Genomic DNA, 12,658 nt, shown 5'->3' on the forward strand with positions numbered 1-12,658 from the left:
TCTTTCCAACTCATGCTAGCATACTGGAGCAGTGGAATGGTGGGTTGGCACAGAGGCTGCTCACCTTGGAAGGGGAAACATCAGGGGATGCCGTAAAGATGAAAAGTTCACTAGTCCACTGCCTAGCATGTGTTTTTGTTTTGGAAAACTCAAACAGTGGGCAATTAATCTTGCTCTGCTCTGGAAATTATACTCAGTTTATACTCACACACTTCCAACTGAGATGTATGGATGGAAAAATTGTGGGTAGTCCCCTCTTGAAAAGAGCTGGCTGTTTTGAATCTGCTTTGGACTTAACCTGTCTGAGGGGAGTTTAGTACTTTGAGGAGAGGAATCATAAAACTAGGTTCATAATTGCTGGTTGTGATTGAAATGTATGTCTGGATGCTTTCTCATTTTAGTCCTAGATGTTATGAAGTGATGATTGTCAGTTTCCTTGGTTTTGCAGATTATTCTGTTCTTTGGTATGTATGCTGTTTCCATGGTCAGGGTCATATCTGGTCTGGATGGGATGCACAAATAGACTCGTACCTGACTTAGGCAATGTAGAAGATCCAAGTGGAGAAGTGGAGGTTTATCTGTAGGCGCAGGCTATGCAACTAAAGGTTGTTATGCTCCTTTTCAGATTGCCTGCCTACCAGCCACCAGACACACCTTTTTTCAAGATACTTGATTGCATTCCCACTCTTCCCAACAATCAGCCAGCATTCCATGCCCACTGATGTATTTTTGTATGTCTCCCTTCATCTGGGGTTTTCTTTTTCTAACAGTGTTGCAGTACTTTTGCAACATTTGATGTTTTCTTCAAGCTTTTACCTCATTCTTTCATTTGGATGATCCCATTTTGCCTGCAGATGTGTCCACATTTGGAGAACTGAGTTCACTACTGATTCATACAATGCTTCCTGCTACTCACCTGTGTGCATGTCCACTTAAACAAACCAAAAGAAGCAAAATTGTGTGCTTTTAATAGTGTGAGTGTGTGTGCTATTTAAATGCCCTTTATAGTTCCACTTCCTCCTCCTCCTTAGCCCATATACTATCAGCATCTTGGTGGCCCAGATGCTGGGTTCTAACTCAGGGTTGAGATGGTGCCTGTTTCGGTACATTCTAGAAGGGGGAGTAGGGTAATTCAAGGCTAGTAGTTGAATTTCTCACCAATTAATCAGCCTGGTTGACTGCCCTTTGTGTCACTATTTGAGAACAACAGTAAGGAACTTGATTATCTGGCTTGCCTTCAAAGGGATTACATTAGAACAAGCGAGCATGAATTCTTTCATGTTTAGAGGATCCCTGTCGTGCATTTTTCCTCCTCCTTCAAGCCTGTTCATTGTCCAAAATGGCATTAGCAATTGTAAAGAGCAATTTGAAGCTATGGTGTTAGGAATTATTCCCTGGGCTTTCCTTTGTTTCAGTAATTGTGCAGCATGTTCCAAATCATTTCAAAAGGTGTCTCCTGAAAGCTGTTTTTGCTGAATTTTAAAACAGCTGCTGTAGAACTTGTGATCAGCTTGACAGGATCATGCAGTGTATGTGTGAGAGAGTGTGTGTGTAAAATGCATTTCTAGATATTCTTTGCTGTGAAAATTAATTAGTGCTTTTACCTTAGTAGGTTGGCGGATGTGTGGGTGCAGAAAAATAGAGGGGGAAATACTGTTAACTCCTTATGCTTCAAGCAGTATTAAGCCTCCATTGATCCTCTTTCTTGTTTATTTGCAGAGAAGGTCTGATTAGCAGGGATGAAATAACAGCTTACTTCATGAGGGCCAGCTCAATCTATTCTAAATTAGGCCTTGGTTTCGCCCACAACTTCCAGGAGACCACTTACCTGAAGCCTACGTTCTGCGACAACTGCGCTGGATTTGTAAGCGTGGATGTTGGGGAGGGGGTAATTTAGCAGTACAATACATCACATGATGTACATAACTGTTACTAGTGCATGCTTCATCATAACAATTCTAGCTTGCTGTTAGTGTGGTTGAATTAAGTCCACCCTCTCCTCATTTAATTGTTGATGAATGCCAGAACAGAGAGTTCTGGAACACAGATTCTGTATGAAGAAGGTTCAACCTGAGGCATCTTTAGTTACAGTTGCAGTGTTAGAAAATATCCCTGGAGAACTGCTGCTGATTAGGGCTGGACTCCCCAGTAGTGTGACTTGCATTGGGCAGTTTCATATATTGAAGATGTTCACATGCAAATGTGGCAGGCTTCCTACCTGGTTGAAGGACATGAAGACAGATGCACAGTTGCTATGGGAGCGATAGAATTTTTAGTTCCACACTTCACCCATGCATATCTGTTCGCTCAGGAGAACATCTTAAGCACAACCCTGGCCTTTCCTCCACACTGAAATGAGGCTGTGTTCATACCCATTATATTGCTTGCCAGCATAGGGCTGCTCTCTGCAGCCCTCTAGAAGAAGCAGGCTTTGTTTCTTATTAAAAAATACTGTGCACACAAGCCTCCATGTCAACAGCTCTACCACGTTAGTACCGTTCTTCCATCATGTTCTTCTTTTGAAAGCATCTACAAGGTGGCTGCATCAGATGTTCTCAGAACATGCTCTGGCACCATATTTTAATTATGATAGCAGTTCTTGTTTTAGAGGGCTTCATATGAAGTCTTGGATACATTATCTTTAGCCCACAGGTTGATCTTGCACTTCTTGCACCACAGACTTTAGCTATACTTGGTCATTGCAATAGTCCCCTATTCAGCTTTGTGTTGTGGAGGGAGACTTTCCCTGAACATGGTGCTTGGAGGAAGACAGGGATGATATGACTTCACCTCTGTTATTCTATTTATGTACTTATTTGAATTGTACCCCTGCTTCCCTTCAATAAAAATGGCACTCAGGGTGGCTTACAGTAGTGAAACAACAATCATAGTAAATGCAATAAATACAATTAGAAACACTATAGCTAAATAAAAACTGCATCAAGCCCAGCAGATCCACTTCCATGTCAAAGAACTGCTTGGACAAAAAGGTCTTTTGTCTATTGGTGGATGGATAACAGGAGAACAGCAGGAAGTTCTGTAGCCTTGGAGTGACCACTGAGAAGGTCCTCTTTTGTGCTGCCACCAAACATACCTCTGAACATAAGGGCCAACTTGTATGTGAGAAGGCAGGCATTAAGATAGCCTGGTCCCAAACCATGTAGCGTATTGTACGAGGTCTTTGAATTCTGCCTGGAAGCAGAGTGGTAGCCAATGAAGTGGTTATAGCAAGGGAGTGATGTGTTTCCTGTAACCATCTCCAGTCAGCAGTCTAGACTAGCTTAAATTCTGAACAGCTTCTGAACATGTATAGCATGTTATGGTTGTCCAGACATGAAGCAGCAAAGGCATGAGCGGCTGTGACCAGATTAGTCATCTTGACTCTCCCTGCATCCCTCTTAGTCTGACACTCTGCCCCAAAGTCCCTGGCCTCTGCAGAGATGCAGACACCTAGGGATGCTTCTGAGTTCCTGATAGTTAGGACAGGAGCTGGTTAAGGAACAGCACCTGATACTGCCAGTGTAATGGAAGCAGCAGAATGAAGTAGAAAAATCAGAATGGATTTCAGATGTGACCTGTGGACTAGCAAATGAAATATTCTCCATCTGTGGCAGAGATTAAATAGAATTTCTAACAAAGAAGACATTAGCATCCCTTAGTTGGGTTTTAGGTGTGGGGCTGGCAAATTTTAATGCATCTCACGGATCAAAATAGGAACCTTGCTTTTGGCAGTTGCATGTACTCTGAAATCTGTAAGGACTGGCTGGTAATCCTTTAAGACAAATAAATATCCAAAGGAGACTATACTGTACTAATGACTTAAAACTTGCTAGGGTTTTGTGGAGGGGAGGAGGTTAAAATGTATTCTTTTAACTGCTCCCCCCCCCAAAAAAATCCTAGGAACCCTTATGCCCCTCACTGGCTTTAGTGATTTGAGGATTTATGGTACAGTCCTATCACCCCCAGAGCAGATGCTTCTCAGCCTGTGAACTTGGGGACTTGTGAATATCCAGTGCAAGATGTGAGGCATGACAGCATTGATTTTGGCTGCTGCCACATCTTATGTCCCACATTTTCTCTAGGTGGCTCTTCTTGGCAGTCAAGGTAGGGGAGAGAAGGATGCTGGAGTACTAATTGGAACTGGCAAAATTCTGTGGCTCCAGGCTCCTCCCCTGCCCCCCTTCCTCCAAGACCCAGTTGCAAACCTGGGTGAGGGGCAGCCAGTGCAGTGCTTTCCATGCCAGCTGCCAGGGGGTGGTGTGGGGGCTTGGGCTTTGGAGTCATGGAAGAATTCTTCCATGGCACTTGGAAGAATGTTGTAGCCTCTCGGGTGATACGCCCTTAGTCTCCTGTCAGTGAGGAATGTTTTTTGACAAAGGAAGCCACGGGCTTTGCAAAAGAGTGGAGGGTGGGCTTCTACTTGGTTGTCTTTGTGGAACAAGGGGTTAACGAAAGTTACAAATCTACTGTCTTAAATTCAGTGCAGTATTATAATATGTCTTTGCTTAAATTTGCAGCTTTGGGGAGTTATTAAACAAGGATATAGGTGCAAAGGTAACAAACATTCTGTTTCAGTTGAAAATTTAACCTTTAAAATGGCTTGTAAAGGAAAACAGTGCTGCAGTTCTACTCAGAGTGCCTTACATATCCATGACATCCTTTTGTTTTGTTTTGAAGGACAAACCTAGGCATTGACTTCTGATAGATGAAGTGTAAATTTGTAGGAATGTGCGGCATCTAGCAAGAACAGCCTAGAAATATTAAAATTCCCACCTTTACCATTTCTTCTTTCCCACCCTTCAAATTTACAACAGTCTAGAAAAGAACAAGGAGAATCAATCCAGGACAAATTTGACAGTTTTCCCCCATCTTTTACACACACATGCACACATACCTGCATGATTATTAAAGGATAGATGATGTATCATTTGGTTAGCAGGTAAACATAAGTAGCATATCATATGAAAGTTCAGAAAGTTTATGTATTGTATTAAAATATGAAAGTGTTACTGCATGTAATAAATAGTTAAGAGTCCAAAACACATATACTAAGGTGGGATGTTGTGCTGGGCTCAGTGGAAAATGCATTAACTTGTGTCGTAAGTTTGTTGTCTTGTGACATTTTCTGGAACTTGCAAAATGTAGAGGGGAAATGTTCTGACTTCAAAACATAGAAGGAAAGGTATTTGTATGAGTGTAGGCTTCTTTGCAATTTTTACCACTCGGCAGATGAGCCATGCTTGTTTTAACTTGTTTGCAGATTGTGGATTGAACTGCCATAAACAATGCAAAGATCTGGTAGTATTTGAATGTAAGAGGAGACCCAAATTAACAGTCTTGGATAACAGCCCTGCCTCGGCCCTTGCATCTAGCCTCTGCCCCATGGGACTCAAAGAACACATGCAAGGTAAGTAGATGTCAGTAAAATGAAGAATTCTGATACTGCAAGAGATCTCCAGTTTTATCTCCAACCCCACATCACCAATTACTGAATTATTCTGTAATTTTGTTTCCTTTTGTGTGAAGACATGTTTATCATGAAGATAGTTGGGATTGACTACTGGTTGTTTTGGAAGGTAGCCTTGCCATTGTCCATACATAAGCCACTGCACACCATCTTGTACGCTTGCTGTATCTGGTAATGCTGCAGCCTGAACTAGCACTTCCTCAAGCAACCTTGGAAATTGGCAGCAAATGAGGCAGGTCAACTCTATTCTGCAAACAAGCGTTTTCCCTTGTTTCTGGTTATATCGGGAACCACTAGCTGCCCATTGTACTAGTGGTAAGTTCCACTAGTGGAAGGACAGTACAGGATACTTCTGGCTCAATCCAAAATGTTCACCATGGTAAGGAGATGAGATGAGACAGTTATTTAGAATAATTTTACTTAAAAGAGCAAATGCTATTTGTAACTGCGAAAAAGTGACCACCTGTCTTACTGGTATCTTTTTCGATCTGGAACAATGACAAACCAAGGGTACTTCTAGAGAGACAGTTCCTAGTGGTTCCCATTAGAAGGTAGGTCTTCTGACCTTTTTGCTTAGTGGATTTTCTGTGTTAAGAAAACATTGTCTGGACCCCCGGTAAAATGTGGTGAAAGTAATAAGGTAATGGTGCATTAAAACACCGTAAGTCTAGAATGTAGCTTAAATAGAGTTACCAGGGAGATGTCACTTTAATTGTATCTATCTGTTGAGAGAATTAGTCATTATAACAGGCTTTATTTTTTCTGTTAAATTCCGATGCCTAGTTAATCCTTTTTTACACAGATCTGCATTATGTTGCAAGGGGTTAGGGTTGTACTTTCACTGTTGGTGGACATGTGTATTTGTCCAGTGCTTCTGGTAGGAGATTGAAAATGAAATTAATGAAATCACTAACCAGTTAATCACTCTAGTTCCAGGTTTTGCTCTACTTAATCCATCTAATGAATTCAACATTAAAGATCTGATTTCTATTGTTGGCTGCCAGACAAGTTTTTTCCCCCCCAAATTGGAAAGGTGATAGAATCCCTAATTTTAGTGAATGGATGAATAGCCATGGTGGGTTGTTGTTTTCTGTGGTTTCTGCAGGGAACATTATTTTTCATAAACTAGCCATACTTGGAGCCCATGGGTGGTTTTAGGGCTGGTCCATACTCATGGTAGCTTCCTGTGCTTCCTGAACCTGCCAGAGCCAGAAATGATTCCTAGAGCTTCCCAACCAGAGGGCAGAAACACCTTCTGCTTCTCCATCCTTTCTTAGCTGACAACTGTCTTTACATTTCTGCAGTTTTCCCATCTATGTTACTTCTGTGCCACGACAGTTGTGTATGTTTCCTGATCCTGATCCTGTTCGCTGCTCTGTAGCCCATATCAAGGTTGAGCAATGGGAGGGAAGCGGCCAGCCAGAAGGGGGTGGAGCCAAAAGCAGCTCAGCAGAAGACCCTTTCTCAGCAAATGTTCCTGTTTTGTGACTGCATGAACTTGCTTTAGAGTAACCTGAAGCAGCCCTTTTAAAAATGTTGCTAACTGGCAGTGGAAATGCCGGTGGAAAAAGGAAATATGGGAATGCTTGGCTAAATATTGAAGAGTCGGAGTTGCATGATGGCTTCATTCTGCATTCATAAGGGGATTAAAATGAATCCCATCTGATGACCTGATGTGGAGTGAGGGAGAGTTTCCCTTGGTAGTCAGCTGTCACAGCAGACCAGTTGTAAAAAGAGACCAAGGTAATGAATGAGGAATTCTGCTGCAAAGGGGCTTGAGATACGTGCTGGAGGGAGCAGGCAGTATGAAGAGGAGGAGGAAAGGCCATAGCAAGCCTGATTTTCTGTTGAAAGGGTTGTTCAGTGAATAACCAACCCGTGGTGCCTTATTCATATGGCAGCTTAGCATGACATGTGAATCACTCAGTCTGCATTGAAGGATCTTGTCTGTCACCAGACTAGGGTTACCATGTCTTTAGAGCTTGCTGAATTGATATTTTAGAATAGGAAAGATTTTGTTTGCATCATGCTCTTGGGCATTGTCAGAACTTACCAGACTTCAATCATTGCTGAAGATGGGTACATAGCAAACTGCCATACACCAAGTCAGGCCTGCTCAGTATTGCCCGCACTGACTGGCAGCAGCTCTCTTCGGTCTCAGGCAGGGGTCCCTCCTACCTGGGAATGCCAAACATTGTCCCTGGTACCTTTTAGGTACAAAGCAATTGCTCTTAGCACAGAGCTGTGGTCCTTTCAGTATCATTCTGATCATGTTGCTGCACTTTGTCATGATTTCAGAGTTATGAGCAACCTTGTGTACCTTTTCTAAAAAGGTAGAATGGCAGGATATGAATATTTTAACAAGTTTCAGTAATCTTTACATTAGGGCCAGTATTATTATGGGGTTGCTCATGGGGTGGTCACAGTGGTGAAACTGCAGTGCACGTGACTGCCAGATTGTACATACAATCCCCACTCAGGGATTGCCGTGTTGTTTAACCCACTCAGATTCCCTGGGTTCACACAACATGATGACCTCATAGTAGGGGTTGCATATGCAGTCTGTGGCTTCCCCAAGCCTGGCCATGATCTCAGTATAATAATCACACTGTTGTTTCTTTGCTTTGCTCCATCAAAAGTGGCAAAAGTGAGCCATGCAGGGTAGGAAGAGTGCAAAGAAAGCAACTTGTCCTGCAACCAGAAGATTTTGCTTACTGTAATCACTGAGGCAGAAGAACATGTAATTCACTCCTGCCACAGAGCTGCTTTCACCTCCCTTGTTCATGTTAACTTTGTGTTCTGTGTTTTTCTCTTGTAGGACTGGAGGAAGGAGGATTTCCACTTCCTAATGGAGAAGTGGTTGAGCAAAATGAAGGGAGCAAAGACAGAACTATTATGCTTATGGGGGTGTCTGCACAAAAGATCTCAGTAAGGCTAAAACCATCTGTGGTGCACAAGAGCACACAGACTGACCTGACACTGGCGCATGGCTTCGGGCTATCTAAACAACAGAGTGATCCAGAAACACCACCTGAAAACAGCCTCCTCCAGCCGCTGCCTCTTCTCCAGCCTCCTCCCCCATCGCCGTGTCCAAGCCCAGTTCTTGGCCGTAAAAAGGCTTATGTGAAATGGGACAACAAGGACTGCAGTCAAAAAGCAAAGGGAGAACCATGTATTCTAAAACCCACATACCAGGAACTAGAGCAGGTACTAAAGCATTTGCTCAGAATTGTACCACCACATACTATATTTCTTCAAGAAAAAGTGAAAGCCGATGTCAAACTAGACTAGTGAGATGAAGGTGCAAAATTTACACTCACCCATAAAGTTCACTGGGTGGCAATCACTGTCTTTCAATCACTGTCTTAGATTTGAAGGAGGCCCGCATCCATATGCTGCTTAGAAGGACATGCTATACATGGAATAATGAAATAAATAAATGCTCTCAAACATCAACCCTACAAACTCAGAGTGCAAAAAAATTATAATAAAGTTCCTGAACTCTACAAGGAATGGTCCAGATCTTTCAATTTAGAATGGGCTTTTTAACAACACGAACAAGCATAATGAAAGTCTACTGCTGTTAATGAATTATATAGCTCAGCATGGCCTGGAGTTTACAAAAGCTGAGCAGGGCTGCGAAGGACAAGACATTTTGGAGGACACCCATTCATATGGTTGCCATAAGTTAGCGAGAGTAGCACATAACAGCAGCATAGCCCAGAAATGTTTCTTCACTTCTATAAGCTCTCTGTGGCCACCCAAAACGATGGTCCAGCCTTGAAGTTCATATTTTAAGGCCGTTTCTCATTAGCACGAGTTGTGACTGTTCAAGTAGACAGAAGAGGTGGGGGGTTTAAGGAAGTGGTGCAAGCTACATGAAGAACACCAGCTAGCTAGAGCAAGCGGGCTTCCACAACCTGGTATTTTGGACTACAACTCACGTTACATCAGGCAACATAGCCAATGGTCAGAGATTATGGAGACTGTAGTTCAAAACATTTCAAAGTCTGAGTTAAAAGTAGTCAGCTGATTAAATCAAATTTGAAAGCTTAGATCATCTGGTGATGGTTTAACTTGATCAAATGTAGCTCATGCTCGTTTTTCTGAAACCTCTTCACTACTCATTAGAAAATGCTGTTTTTAATACTCTTGTAATGTGTATCAGGATACCATACCAAAATAACCGCATAAAATATATAACTTGAACTTACCAATTAAAATGAAATTTTCCTGAAATACCATGTAAAGCTTTAGGGAGAGGATTAAGGATGCACGTCTGTGGTGCACACTTACTTGAGTGTAAGTCTGTGAATTCAGTCCAGTGGGATTCATGTCTGAACAGACATGCTTAGAATTGGGCTGTAAGCAGCCAAATGCCTGGTCTGCACACATCTACTCACAAGTAATATCCATTGAGTCCAGTGGAACTTATTTCAGTTTCAGGTAAGAGTGTGTAGGCTTGAAGCCTGCACTGATTTATAGCTTGCACCCCAGCACAGATATTGTTAAAAGACCAAGAACATCAGAATGGTAAAAATCTAAGTTTGGATTTGCTTGAGTCTGAAAATCCACATGGCTCACAAATTCTGATATTAAATTTCATAAGTGTGTGATTCTGCAAGTATCAAAATGCAGTATCGGAAAAATATTTAAAATGCCTAGATGATTATATGCATATGCTATAGTTTTTGAGTCCTGTGAAAAATGACATCTGTGAAGGAAAATGCTGCCTTTTGATTTGCTGCTTGCAGATATGTTGAAGATATCACACAGCAGCAAGACATGTGAAAGCCAAGCTTGGAAATACTTGGAGCGTATTTTTAAGGAATGCATTTTCCTCACATTTGGATTCATTCTTTGCAAAGCCTTATTACATAGCAAGATGCAAAAAAAGGTCAAAGAATAAAAACCCTTTTTTATCCTTTCCTAGGATTCAGATTACTGAGCATATTAACATTCCCAACAAAGCAAAGTTAGCTGTGAGTTACTCTCCTGTTTAAACATGCAGAACAATTTATCTATTTTCCTAGTTTGCACTGCTTTGGATGCGTCTGGGAAGCCATGTACTTCTAGGCTGGATTGTGTATATTCATTATAGCATTAAGGATTTGAGATATTTGGTAGAGCCATTAATCACCATTCCCTTCCTCCTTTCCTGCAGAATGGGGTGAACACAGTAAACTGAAGAGTCATCTATTGGAACAGATGTGATTCCTTTGCAATCATTTAGAAAATACATTTTGTACGTGCAAGCATGTTTTTGTAACCATGCTCTCAGATCTTTTCTTATGAGATGTAATAGCAATAATTGCTCCCCTCCTATGCAGACAGCTGTATATCTAACGTTCCATTTACTGTTCAAGCTGTTATAATTTGGACATAGCAAATACACAGACCTTGAGAATAAGGTGCCACGGGAGCAAGTGCTGCTAAGTAGGACCTACAAAATGGTTTTAGACCTACAAAATTGAAATGGTTTTTAAACTATATTCTATTCTGATTGCATCAATCTCTATTTTTGTTTAGGAAAGAAATATTCTTACAACAGAAAATGAGGCTTTAAAACTGCGGCTTAAACAGGCACATAAGAAAATTGAATTCCTCAGCATTCGAAGAAACCACATATTGGACAGCGGGGAACATGGCGATGGCTTGTAGTTAAGTCAGGAACTCTTCTTTATAACATGGTAAAGGCAAATGGGCCTTTAATACATTTGAGAATATCCACAATTTAAACAAAGACATTTCCAATGGATATTTCTGTGGATCATAACATTCTCTGTTGACAGATTTGAAATCGTTTGAATAGAAAAGCCATTCTATTTCCCTAGCAGACAATGGCTGAGTTCACACTTCATGACAAGCTACCTTGCATGGTTTCCATGATGTGTGTTTTTTTACCTGGATGTTTCTGACAGTCAATTAATTGGTTTCTACACCAGTGTTCCACTCTCCTCACTCAGTCCTCCCACTATTTGCATGTACTCCATCAACCACCACACCTGAAATTCAATCCCACACTAGATAGATGGAGTAGCTTCTGTAGCAGCTGCCAGTCTTCCTTGGGGACTCTGTGGTAGAACCATGGAAACCATGATGCTGGGTTCAGCCAATCAGGAAAGTCATGGTGAAGGATAAGAATCACAGAACAGGTATCACTTTCTATGTTTCTAATAGCCAAATGTACCATGCTGAAATTCTATGACAAGATTTGGAAGAGATGCAAACCATCCTATGCAAGAAAGCACTATAGCTTGTTGTGCCACGTCACCTGTCCCATGTTTCTAGCCACAGAAAGATAGGACAAGGGTCAGCCAAAAGGCCCATTAATTTTACTTGGATATAATTATGTGTATGGTTGACTCCATCTCTCTGAAACTCATGGGTCTTAACTGATCTGTTTCTTTTATATAAACATAGCTTAGAAGAAAATGCAATGAATACTTTCCTTACCACATTCCCATTAGTTTCACATGTGTAAGCACTGGCTTCATGCTCTCCCACCAAAATAAATGGGACTTGAAAGGGCTTAATGCTTTTGGGTGGATTGTGCTCTAAGATTTAATTGGCAAAAAGTATTTTTATGGACAGTTTTTTCCCATGAGTTATGAGGTTCCTAAATATTCTTATCCATTTTAATTTGGAGCAAAATCTTTCAGAATATTTCTTGGAGAAGCAGTGTTTTTCTTCTGTTCCCATCCATCCATTGCATCTTATGTGAGATTCTTGGTGAGTTCTGCTAGAACGCATACTTTGCTATTTCATGAAGCTTAGTAATGGATTTCATACTTTTAAATTATGAAGGCCATATCTTTAAAATATGGTTAATGAGAACCAATCTGTAGAGAATTTCAAGTTTTTCAAATTCTAATGTATAAAAAATTCAGAAATCACAATGGCTTAGTTAATTTTAAATATATGCAAGCAGGATTTGTTTCTCAGGCTTCTTTAGACAAAGCTTCCTTTCTGTGGATCTTCTCTTCTTGAACAGGGATTTAGAGTGGACCTTGGATCCCATTCTTTATTTCTGCCCAGTGCTGTCTCTGACTCTCTTCCATGTGTGTGTTCTGTCTTCTAGAGGAAGTTGAGATCTTGCTTTGATGTAATTGCAGAATGTCTATTTGAGCATTAACCTTTCCCCATAGTGATTCCTGCTTCAATATGCATGCAAGCCAGAACAGCCATTCC

At 41.3% G+C, this 12,658-nt stretch overlaps 1 protein-coding gene across 1 annotated transcript in view; it reads left to right on the top strand.

Moving 5' to 3' along the window:
• RASGRP1 (RAS guanyl releasing protein 1) overlaps positions 1-12,658 on the top strand; it is a 78,806-nt gene that overhangs the window by 60,149 nt on the left and 5,999 nt on the right. Inside the window, exons 13-17 of the mRNA XM_044436725.1 lie at positions 1,720-1,864; positions 4,518-4,554; positions 5,261-5,407; positions 8,286-8,674; positions 10,997-11,157. Coding sequence (XP_044292660.1) covers positions 1,720-1,864; positions 4,518-4,554; positions 5,261-5,407; positions 8,286-8,674; positions 10,997-11,128 — 850 coding nt within the window. The 3' untranslated portion in view covers positions 11,129-11,157. The remainder of the gene's footprint in view (positions 1-1,719; positions 1,865-4,517; positions 4,555-5,260; positions 5,408-8,285; positions 8,675-10,996; positions 11,158-12,658) is intronic.

Source organism: Varanus komodoensis, unplaced genomic scaffold (genome assembly GCF_004798865.1).
Source record: "Varanus komodoensis strain SLA01 unplaced genomic scaffold, ASM479886v1 scaffold3, whole genome shotgun sequence".
Taxonomy (NCBI): domain Eukaryota; kingdom Metazoa; phylum Chordata; class Lepidosauria; order Squamata; family Varanidae; genus Varanus; species Varanus komodoensis.